The sequence below is a fragment of the Ahaetulla prasina genome, chromosome 7 (assembly GCF_028640845.1).
Source record: "Ahaetulla prasina isolate Xishuangbanna chromosome 7, ASM2864084v1, whole genome shotgun sequence".
In the NCBI taxonomy this organism is placed as follows: domain Eukaryota; kingdom Metazoa; phylum Chordata; class Lepidosauria; order Squamata; family Colubridae; genus Ahaetulla; species Ahaetulla prasina.
The window spans coordinates 3534055-3546233 of record NC_080545.1 but is presented as its reverse complement, the minus strand read 5'-3'; the positions used below and the strand labels follow the sequence as shown (position 1 = coordinate 3546233).

At 43.6% G+C, this 12179-nt stretch overlaps 1 protein-coding gene across 1 annotated transcript in view; it reads left to right on the top strand.

Moving 5' to 3' along the window:
- LOC131201669 (inositol 1,4,5-trisphosphate receptor type 2-like) overlaps positions 1-10239 on the top strand; it is a 57960-nt gene extending 47721 nt beyond the window's left edge. The window contains exons 2-4 of the mRNA XM_058189726.1: positions 1065-1135; positions 8687-8802; positions 9995-10239. Of these exons, the coding sequence (XP_058045709.1) occupies positions 1065-1135; positions 8687-8802; positions 9995-10219 (412 nt within the window). The 3' untranslated portion in view covers positions 10220-10239. The remainder of the gene's footprint in view (positions 1-1064; positions 1136-8686; positions 8803-9994) is intronic.
- Positions 10240-12179: the final 1940 nt, after the last annotated feature.

Genomic DNA, 12179 nt, shown 5'->3' with positions numbered 1-12179 from the left:
GAAAAGTAATGTCGGTGGCTTGGAGCAGCGGGTTGGACTAGAAGACCTCCAAGGTCCCTTCCCAGCTCCATTATTCTGACCTCTCTGCTTGGTAGTGTCGAATTGCCTAGCAAACTATTATTTATTTATTTTATTTTATGTATTTATTTTGTCACAACGGTATATATAAGCATAAGCATGAAATAACTATAAGATATATAAGCATATATATTTAAGCATAAGTATGTAATAACTATATGAAATTTGGATACAATCAAAGGGAACATTAGGACAGGAATGGTAGGCACGCTGGTGCTCTTATATCTACATATAGGCAGTCCTCGACTTATGACCACAATGGAGCTCCAAATTTTTGTTGCTCGGTGAACATTTGTTAAGTGAGTTTGGCCCCGTTTTATGACCTCTTTTCCTACCATTGTTAAGTGAATCACGCCCATTGTTAAGCCGGTAACACAGCTGTTAAGCGAATAAGATGGCCCTCAAGACTAGCCTCTAGGACAGTGGTTCTCAACCTTTATAGTGCTGCGACCCCTTTAATACAATTCCCCACGATGTAGCAACCCCAACCGTAAAATTATTTTCGTTTTGAATTTATCACGCCTGAAGCCGTATTGGCTAGCGATCTGAACTGCTTGCGATTGCCTTGAGGACGGAGGCATTAAAGCGGAGACTCCTCCCCTATTAAGTTTATGGCGCCTGAAGCCAGATTAGGCTAGCGATCGGGAGTGATTGCAGCTGGCTTGAGAGGGAGACATCAGAGCAAAGATTTCTCTCTTTTTTAATTCATCGCGCCTGAAGCCGAATTCAGCCAGCGATTTGAAGAGCCTGCAGCTGGCTTGTGGAGTCAACCAGTGGAGCGCGATTCTTCGACTCGCAAGTATACTTCCCATATTTCCGATGGTCCCTGGCAAATCGTCATTCGACCCCCAACGGAGTCGCGACCCACAGGTTGAGAACCGCTGGGTTAGGTGAAATCAAAAGAGCCAAAGTCATAAATCTTGGAGACTTTGTTTTGATCCATCAATGCAAAAGTCATGATAAAGTCTTTTGATCTTTCTTTGTAGGCTCGTGGATGACAGATGTGTGGTTCACCCGGAAGCAGGCGATCTTTGCAATCCACCCAAAAAATTCCGAGGTAAGCACTTGTTGGAATTCATTGTTGGAATGTATTTCTAGGCAACAACTACAGTAGTATTCCACCAGTAGATGGCAGTGTGTTTCAAGTGTGGATCTATGGTATGCTCTATGTTCTTTTGTTCTGAGTAGAGTTTCCTGTTTCCTGTTACAATTAAAACAGTTGAGCAGTAAAGCACATGGTGATTGTGCTGTTTGCTTGCTCTGAGGTGCTATAGATAAACAGAACTTCTAAGAACACTAAAGACATTAAAAGGACATTGTAAATAACAAGCAATTGTAACAATTGCCATTGTTAAAGTTGTTGTTATTGTTACTTATGCTACAACAGAGATTCTCTAGAGTCCTTCAAAGGTGTTGGGAATATACCTCCAAGAAATTTCCACAAATAGTAGCCAGGATAATTAGGAAGTATGAATATTTCTACTCTGATGTGCTTGGGCAACATGGATGGGGAAGCTTGCTCTGAATTATTCATACAGATAGTTCTTGATTTATGACCGTTAATTTAGCAACTGTCTGAAGTTCCAACAGTGCTGAGAAAAGTCCACTCCTCAGGATTACGACTCATCCTTGCACTTACGACTGGAACCTGATCACAATTTGGGCATTTCCCACCATTTCCCACTCAGGTTGCATTGTCCTGAGGTCACGTGACTGCAATTTGTGTTCCTTTTTGTGCCGATTTCCAGGGGAAAAGAGTGCCCATTTATAAGAATGGCTTCACACTTACGACTGTGTAGCCACTTAACGGCTGCAGTGATTCATTTAATGACTGTTGCAAAATTGGTTGTAAAATTGCGAAATCCGACTTGACTTGTGACCGCAATTGGGGAAATTTCTGCTCCAATTATGGTTGTGACTATCAATATTCTCTAAGAGGAGAGTGATGGGTTACGACTCGCCCTTTGACCTTTGCATGTTGTTCTTATTTTGTAGTTTTGGTATTTCAACCTCTGTTCTTCTCCATTTCTTTCTTTTCCCCAAAATCCATGCCCAAAATATGTTGTTGTGAAGTCGTGTCCAACCCATCGCGACCCCATGGACAATGTTCCTCCAGGCCTTCCTGTCCTCTACCATCCTCTGGAGTCCATTTAAGCTCAGCCGACTGCTTCAGTGACTCCATCCAGCCACCTCCTTCTCTGTCGTCCCCTTCTTCTTTTGCCCTCCATTGTTCCCAGCATTCGGCTCTTCTCCAGTGAGTCCTTCTTTCTCATCAGGTGGCCAAAGTATTTGAGTTTCAGCTTCAGGATCTGGCCTTCTGAAGAGTAGTCAGGGTTGATCTCCTCTAGGACTGACCAGTGGTTGGATCGCCTTGCAGTCCAAGGGACTCACAGGAGTCTTCTCCAGCCCCAGAGTTCAAAGGCCTCCATTCTTTGGCGCTCAGCCTTCCTTATGGTCCAACTTTCCCAGCCATCCATTGCCTTGCCATCGCCTTGACTAGGCGCACTTTTGTTGGCAGGGTGATGTCTCTGCTTTTTAGTATGCTGTCTAACTTTGCCGTAGCTTTCCTCCCCAGGAGCAAGCGTCCTTTAATTTCTTGGCTGCAGTCCCCGTCTGCAGCCCAAAGTATATTGAGATATTATTGTTTTTTTGTTTCTGATGCAACAAGTCTTGTTTCGTGAAGAGGGTTGTTGTTTTCTGACTGATTTTTTATTTCCTCCTTCTTCCTCTTCCAATTCTTCTTTTAGGAAAAACAAAACAAAAACTAGTCCAATCCTCTAATTCTATCCCTTGTGCCCTTTAACCGAGAACTTTCCTTCGTCACGCTTCCCTTCTTATTTTATTTTAAAGTTAAACCAGACGGGAACAATGAACCCATTGTACGGACACCTTATTTACACGGAGCAGATTGGAATGATGGACAGGTGTCAGCAGTGCAGCTCACGTGACTTTGACTGTAATGCTATTAAGCCTTTAACCAGAGTTCAACAGATGAATAGAATAAAGGAAGTTGTGTGTGACGGACCCGACAAACCGCAGTCCATGTTGTGGGCCTGAGACCAATTTTATTTTATTATTATTTTTTTGCTTTGCTGATTTGCAAACCGGCAAAGAAGAGAGAATCGAAAAAGAAACCTAGTTGGAAACCAAGTTTCTCTTAAGCCATTGTGGGGCCGCTTAAGAACAAGGAGAGACAATAAGGAATTGTTTTCAGCCAGACAAGCGTGAATAGTTGATAGATGTTCCTCCGTCCTTAAAAAAAATCACCTGCTTCTTAACTCAATTTTTTTGGGTAATTTTTAATTAATTTATTTGCAATGTTCGAATACAGAACGAGGCTCAAATGCAGGTAGTTCTCCAGATGCAATAGTTTGCAAGCTTTGCAAACAAGTGAAGAAGAGAAAATTAATAAAAAAAAAACCCAGCTTCCTAGCTCCCAGTTTTTTTGTAAATTTGTAATTAATTTATTTACAATGTTCAAATACAAAACGAGGCTAAAATGCAGGTAGTTCTCCAGCTTGCAATAGTTTGCAAGCTTTGCAAACTGGTGAAGAAGAGAAAATTAAAAAAAGAAATCAACTCCCTAATTCCCAATTTTTTTGTAAATTTGTACTTAATTTATTTACAAAGTTCAAAGATAAAACGAGGCTAAAATGCAGGTAGTTCTTGAGTTACGACAGTTTAATTTAAGGGCTTCGAAGTTATAACAGTGAAACATATGTTCGGCGAGTTTGCCCCGTTTTATGACTTTTCTTGCCGCCGTTGTCCACGGAATCATTACAGTAACACGGCTTTTAAGTGAATCTGGATTCCCCGTTGACTTTGCTTGTTGGAAGGTCACCAAAGGGGATCACGTGATCCCCTCCCGGGACACAGCAACCGTCATAAATAGGAACCATGTGCCAAGCGTTTGACTTTTGATTACGTGACCGTGGTCGTAAGTGTGAAAAAACGGTCCTAAGTCCCTTTTTTTCAGGTCCGTTGTAACCTCGGACGGTCACTAAATGAACCGTTGTAAGTCGAGGACTCCCTGTGTCACATTTAATTGCCTCTGGATTGCAATATTTTTGAGCCAATCGAAGCGGTGAATTCTCAGGCGGCTTTCTTTTCCTTTGCAAAAGGCAAACATTCATCTGTGGCCTCTGGTGGCTCAGACTGGTAAGACAGTCTGTTATTAACAGCAGCTGCTTGCAATTACTGCAGGTTCTAGTCCCACCAGGCCCAGGGTTGACTCAGCCTTCCATCCTTTATAAGGTAGGTAAAATGAGGACCCAGATTGTTGGGGACAATAAGTTGACTTTGTATATAATATACAAATGGATGAAGACTATTGCTTGACATAGTGTAAGCCACCCTGAGTCTTCGGAGAAGGGTGGGATATAAATGCAAATAAAAATAAAATAAAATCTGGGAATAGTACAGTACCACAGGTGGCAGAGGGAGACTTCGCTGCAGCTACGCGAGTCGTTGCCCAGCTCAGCTCCACCCCGCATGTGTGTGCGCCTCCCGCCGTCCAGCTGATTTTCAAGTCTCTGCTGCGCATGCCCGGGGGGCGGACAGGGCACATGCAGGAGATGCACACACATGCCTGGGGGTCACATGTGCATGCACAAGGGGCGTGAAGTCACGTTTGCATGCACAGGGAGTGGGTCGAGCGCAGCGGGGGTGCAGCACGCCCCCTCCATGGCCCGTTTTGGCCCTTGCAGGCCTCCCTGCAGCCCCCTGGGACCAAAAACAGGCTGTGGGGGCAGCCATTTTTGATCCCAGAACGCTGCAAGGAGGCCTGCTAGGCCCAAAACGGGGCAGGGGGTCACACACACATGTGCAGGGGCGGGGGGCGGGGGTGGGGGGGAACACAGGGGCATTATGCGTGCATGCGCGGGGCTCAAGCGTGCATTGCATTATGGGTGCAGACACGCGCATGTTCTTTTGCACGTGCACGCACACACCTTCGGCACGCTATGACAAAAAGGTTAGCCATCACGGATATAGTGGCTTGTTTTTGCAACCCGAGCTGGGCTACCTAAGCTGACCTTTGTGCAAAGAAAGAAAGAGAGAGAGGAGAGAGAAAGGGAGAGAGAGAGAGAGTTAAAAAGTTCGCAAAAAAACTTTCTCTTGAATGCCCTTTCTGTGCTTTATTGTGCAAATGGTACAACAGGAAGTCATTTGCATGTGTTTTTTAGAGGTTTTCACTAGGGAAGCCGTTTTTTGAAAGACATGGAAACTGGGGGGTGGGGGGAGGGAAACCCAGAAGAAAACAAATACGCCACGGACTCCCGGCCCCGCTGGCCAACTTCCTAGTAATTCTTTACTTAATAAAGGCATTGATGTCAGACCAGGGTTTTCCTATTTCGAACGTGTGAATCTGTTATCAGGCAGGTCTCTGAAATCTGTTATTCTGTCGGGTCTCTGACGGGAAAGCTGCTTGAAGAGACTAGAATAGAATAGAATAACAGAGTTGGAAGGGACCTTAGAGGTCCTCTAGTCCAACCCCATGCTTAGGCAGGAAACCCTACACCACTTCAGACAAATGGTTGTCTAATCTCTTCTTAAAATCTTCCAGTGACTTCCACTTCTGGAGGCAAGTTGTTCCACTGATTAATTGTTTTAACTGTCAGGAAATCTTCTTAGTTCTAAGTTGCTTCTCTCCTTGATGAGTTTCCACCCATTGCTTCTTGTTCTACCCTCAGGTACTTTGGAGAATAGCTTGACCCCCTCTTCTTTGTGGCAGCCCCTGAGATATTGGAAGACTGCTATCATGTCTCCCCTAGTCCTTCTTTTCATTAAACTAGACATACCCAGTTCTGGCAACCATTCTTCATATGTTTTAGCCTCCAGTCCCCTAATCATCTTTCTTGCTCTTCTCTGCAATCTTTCTAGAGTCTCAACATCTTTTTTATATCGTGGCGACCAAAACTGAATGCAGTAGACTAGAAGTACCTGAAATGTGGATTTACAGGCAGCTGTTACGTATAAGTTGGGTTGACAAAATTGGAAAGGAGGAAGGGATAAGACACCTGGGAAAGCCAAGGGAAATCATCAAAAAGCGAAAGTTAGAATATTTTGGACATGGGATGTGACACCCAGAAAAATACAGCATACTTCATTTAATCCTCCAGGGAAAGTTTGAAGGCAAATGAGGTCCAGGCAGAAGAAGGACATCATGGCTTCGAAATCTAAGGGACCCGTTTGGATAAAATTCAACAGCACTTTTTTGTCTGGCTGTTGATAAAAATACCGTAGGATCACCAAAATAGAATAGAATAGAATAGAATAGAATAGAATTTTTTATTGGCCAAATGTAATTGGACACACAAGGAATTTGTCTTGGTGCATAGGCTCTCAGTGTACATAAAAGAAAAGATACCTTCATCAAGGTACAACATTTACAACACAATTGATGGTCAATATATCAATATAAATCATAAGGCTTGCCAGCAACAAAGTTACAGTCATACAGTCATAAGTGGAAAGAGATTGGTGATGGGAACTATGAGAAGATTAATAGTAGTGCAGATTTAGTAAATAGTTTGACAGTGTTGAGGGAATTATTTGTTTAGCAGAGTGATGGCCTTCGGGAAAAAACTGTTCTTGTGTCTAGTTGTTCTGGTGTGCAGTGCTCTATAGCGTCATTTTGAGGGTAGGAGTTGAAACAGTTTATGTCCAGGATGCGAGGTGTCTGTAAATATTTTCACGGCCCTCTTCTTGATTCGTGCAGTATACAGGTCCTCAATGGAAGGCAGGTTGGTATCAATTATTTTTTCTACAGTTCTAATGATCCTCTGAAGTCTGTGTCTTTCTTGTTGGGTTGCAGAACGAACCAGACAGTTATGGAGGTGCAAATGACAGACTCAATAATTCCTCTGTAGAACTGAATCAGCAGCTCCTTGGGCAGTTTGCCCAATCAAAAATGATTGCCAACGTCCAATGACGGATATGGCACAAGAAGAAGAGTTATCAGGCAATTGGAATCGGATTTCTAGGTTGGAAACCGGGCAGAAAAAAACCCAAACCAAATGTACAAGTACAGAATAGGCGAAATCTTCCTCAAAAACAGGAACTGTGAGAGGGACCTTGGAGTCCTAGTGGACGATCCCTTAAACACGAGCCAGCCGTGTGCGGCAGCAGCCCCCAAAAAACCGAATACAATCCTTGGTGGCATCAACAGAGGGATAGAATCAAAATCACGTGAAGTGTTAGTACCGTTTTGGAAAGGCCTTAGTAAGGCCGCACCTGGAATCCTGCATCCAGTTTTGGTCACCACATTACAAAAAAGAGGTTGAGACTTTGGAAAAGGTGCAGAGAAGAGCAGCTAATATGTTTAAAGGCCTGGAGGCTAAAACATAGGAAGAACGGTTGCAGGAACTGGGCATGTCTAATTTAATGAAAAGAAGGACTAGGGGAGACATGATAGCATCTTCCAATATTTGAGGGGCTGCCCCAAAGAAGAGGGAGTCAAGCTATTCTCCAAAGCCCCTGAGGGCAGGACAAGAAGCAATGGGTGGAAACTAATCAAGAAGAGAAGCAACCTAGAACTAAGGAGGAATTTCCTGATAGTGAGAACAATTAATCAGTGGAACAACTTGCCTCCAGGAGTTATGAATGCCCCAACACTGGAGGCTTTTAAGAAGAGGTTGGACCACCATTTGTCTGAAATGGTATAGGGTTTCCTGCCTAAGTAGGGGGTTGGACTAGAAGACCTCCAAGGTCCCTTCCAACTCTGTTATTCTATTCTGTTATTGCAGGAATTGTGGGTATGTCTAGTTTAATGAAAAGAAGGAATAGAGGGGACATGAGAGCAGTATTCCAGTATTTGAGGGGCTGCCCCAGAGAAAAGGGAGTCAACCTATTTTCCAAAACACCTGAAGGCAAGACAAGGAACAAGGGATGGAAACAATCAAGGAGAGAAGCAAACCTTGAATTAGGGAGAAACTTCCTGACAGTGAGGACAATTAACCAGTGGAACAGCTTGCCACCAGAAGTTGTGGGTACATTATACAAATGGCTACTACTGTATAAAAGTAAAAAGTTGAGGCTGTAATGTTATTATCTTTTTATGCCTTTTTTGTTCTTCTTTTTCTCTTTTCACCCCACATCTTCCCTTCTTCCCCTTTTTTTCCCTTCCCCTAGTTTCCCACTATTATTTATTTTTCTTTGTAGCTTGTATTTGAATAAAATTTGATATCAAATAAAGGGTCTGCAAATTCCAGCTGAGTTCGGCTGCATGTCTCCGGTCTCGTCAAATATATCTGCAGACCCTCCCACGAGCTGGGCATTTGCGAAAGAACGAAGGGGCAGACAAGATCCTTCTTTAAACGTTGGGGGTTTTTTTTGTTTTTTATTTACATTTATATCCCGCCCTTCTCCGAAGACTCAGGGCGGCTTACAGTGTGTAAGGCAATAGTCTCATTCTATTTGTATATTTACAAAGTCAACTTATTGCCCTCCCAACAATCTGGGTCCTCATTTTACCTACCTTATAAAGGATGGAAGGCTGAGTCAACCTTGGGCCGGGCTTGAACCTGCAGTAATTGCAGGCTACTGTGTTCTAATAACAGGCTTTACCAGCCTGAGCTATTACGGCCCTTTTTGTTCTTTTGCGTTTCAGATTGCCTTTTCAAAGTGTGTCCCATGAACCGATATTCCGCACAGAAACAGTACTGGAAAGCTAAACAAGCCAAACAGGGTAACCACACCGAAGCGGCCCTGTTAAAGAAACTACAAGTAAGGATCTTTTTGTAGTTCTAATTCAATTTTTTTTATTTCATTTTGTCACAACAGTATACACAAACATTGTCGTAAATAAAACAACATATCATGAAGAATATAAATATATATATATATATATATATAAATATATATATATATATATATATGTAAAAAAATATGCATCAGCTATATTAATTTGATATAATGAAGGGAACAATAGGACAGGAACGGTAGGCACTTTTGTGCTCTTATGCACGCCCCTTTTAGTCCTCTTAGGAATGGGGTGAGGTCAATAGTAGACAGTTTTTGGTTGAAGATTTTGGGATTTAGAGTAGAGACTATGGAGTCAGGTAATGAGTTCCAAGCATTTAACAACTCTGTTACAGAAGTCATATTTTCTGCAATCAAGTTTGAAGCGGTTGACATTAAGTTTGAATCTCTTGTTTGTTCTTGTATTATTGCGATTGAAGCTGAAGTAGTCTTTTATAGGAAGGATATTGCAATAGATGATTTTGTGTGTTAAACACAGGTCATGTCGAAGTCGACAGAGTTGTAAGTTTTCTAATCCCAGGATTTCAAGCCTGGTGGTATAAGGTATTTTGTTGTTTTCGGAGGAGTGAAGAACTCTTCTAGTAAAATATTTCTGGACACGTTCAATTGTATTAATGTCAGAGATGTGGTATGGGTTCCAGACGGATGAGCTGTATTCAAGAATAGGTCTGGCAAATGTTTTGTATGCTCTGGTTAGTAGTGTAGAGTTTTTGGAAAAGAAGCTCCAGGGGTGGGCATCAAAAATTTTAGCGAGGGGTTCTCTGCCCGGTTGCTGGCTGGGTGTGGCCATGGAGGGGGGGGATATTTTTGCCCTCACCTCGCATTTTGAGAATTGCTGATCCTAGAGGCTAGTCTTGAGGGCCATCTTGGGCTTTAAAACTCATCAAGGAGAGAAGCAACCTAGAACTAAGAAGAAATTTCCTAACAGTGAGAACAATTAATCAATTATTAATTCTTGTTAAACTTCTGGCTTGCCACCAGAAGTTGTGGATGCTCCAACACTGGAGATTTTCGAGAAGAGATTGGACAAAATTTGCCTGAATGGTATATAGGATGTCTGGCTTGAGCAGGGGTGGGGGTTGGGCTAGAAGACCTCCAAGGTCCCTTCCAACTCGGTGCTTCTGCTAATAATTCAACTCAACCGATTCCCTTGCAGCATGCAGCTGAACTGGAACAGAAGCAGAACGAATGTGAGAACCGGAAGCTGCTGGGGGAAATTGTGAAATACAGCAACGTGATCCAGGTGAGACTTTTGCAAGAAGACGCGAAGAGATCGGGTGTCCACCGTCCAGTTGGCAAATCCAGAAAAAAGAAACCTCCCGGGACATTATTTTACCAGGAGTATAAAACTTTATTGAATAAACCACATTGGCACAGATAGAAGATGCAAAACCAACTCTGAGTTTCCCGTGCAAAAGCAGGCATAGTTTATCCCCCCCCACTCCATTCCTCCACGGCCCACCCACGATCCATGATGTCCACCGATCACTTCTGTTCATTTTGGTATGGGAACCGGCTGGGCATGCTGGGACATCTGCTCGGGATGTCCTTGAAATGGGGAAGCAAAGTCTCATGGGAACTGATGATGCTTGGAGGCCATTCCCCCCACCCTATTTTCTATTCCTATTCCTATTCCATTCCATTTTCTTATTCTATTCTATTCTATTCTACTCTACTCTACTCTACTCTACTCTACTCTACTCTACTCTACTCTACTCTACTCTACTCTACTCTACTCTATTCTATTGTATTCTATTCTACTCTACTCTACTCTACTCTACTCTACTCTACTCTGTCCCATCTTGTCCCATATTCTATTCTATTCGATTCGATTCTACCCTACCCTACCCTATCCTACCCTACCCTACCCTACCCTACCCTACTCTACCCTACCCTACCCCTACTCTATTCTATTCTACTCTATTCTATTCTATTCTATTCTATTCTATTCTATTCTCTCTCTCTCTCCTCTCTCTCTCTCTGTCCCATCTTGTCCCATATTCTATTCTGTTCTATTCTATTCTCTCTCTCCTCCCTCTTATTCTCTCTTTTCCTCTCCTCCTCCTCTCTCTCTCTCTCTCTCTCAATCTCTCTCTCTCCTCTCCTCCTCTCCTCCTCCTCTCCCTCCTCTCCTCTCTCCTCTCCCTCCCTCCCTCCCTCCTCTCTCTCCTCTCCTCTCCTCTCCTCTCCTCTCCTCTCCTCTCCTCTCCCCTCCTCTCCTCTCCCCTCCTCTCCTCTCTCCTCTCCCCTCCCCTCCCATTCCATTCCGAGCCAGATTCACTTAACAACCGGGTGAAAAACTCAACAACTGCGGCAGTTCACTGAGCAATGGTGGCGAGAAATGGGACAAAACGACTGTTTCAAGCCTGACTAGGTGGCTCGGTGGCTAAGACACTGAGCTTGTTGATCAGAAAGGTCGGCAGTTCGGTGGCTCAAATCCCTAGTACAGGGGGGTTGGACTAGATGACCTCCAAGGTCCCTTCCAACTTTGTTACTGTTACAATTGTGGTCGTCTTCGGTGGAGGATCACCTGTACTTTCATTATCCTTAGCATGACAAGTATCTCAGAGGTGGGTCCTTTAATTTGATTAACAAAATGCCATCTATGCGTATCTATGCATAACACTGTAGAAGTACCGTATTTATTGCAAATATATCCCGCATTTTCTCCAGAGGTATGTAGATGCAGCCTATAAGTACGTCTCCTATTTTTCTCTCCCAGCAGTCCAGAGTTCACTCACCTACAGTAACCCAGCCAGGGCTATGATTCAGTGGTGGTTTAAACGTCAATCTCTCTGGTCGGAATGTAACCCTTGAAATTTAGAACTGTTAAAAAAAAAATGAAACTGAATTTTTTTTCCCTATAAAAAACGATATCAGCCACCCTTAAAACAGGAGTTAGGAGGAATCTTTTGCAAAAAAAAAAAAGGCCAGTCAAAAATTCCAATTCCTAGGCCAGGGGTCTCCAACCTTGGTCCCTCTTTAAGACTTGTGGACTTCAACTCCCAGAGTTCCTCAGCCAGCTTTGCTGGCTGAGGGACTCTGGGAGTTGAAGTCCACAAGTCTTAAAGGGACCAAGGTTGGAGACCCCTGCTTTGCTGGCTGAGGGACTCTGGGAGTTGAAGTCCACAAGTCTTAAAGGGACCAAGGTTGGAGACCCCTGCTTTGCTGGCTGAGGGACTCTGGGAGTTGAAGTCCACAAGTCTTAAAGGGACCAAGGCTGGAGACCCTTGCTTTGCTGGCTGAGGGACTCCGGGAGGAAGTCCACAAGTCTTAAAGGGACCAAGGTTGGAGACCCCTGCTTTGCTGGCTGAGGGACTTTGGGAGTTGAAGTCCACAAG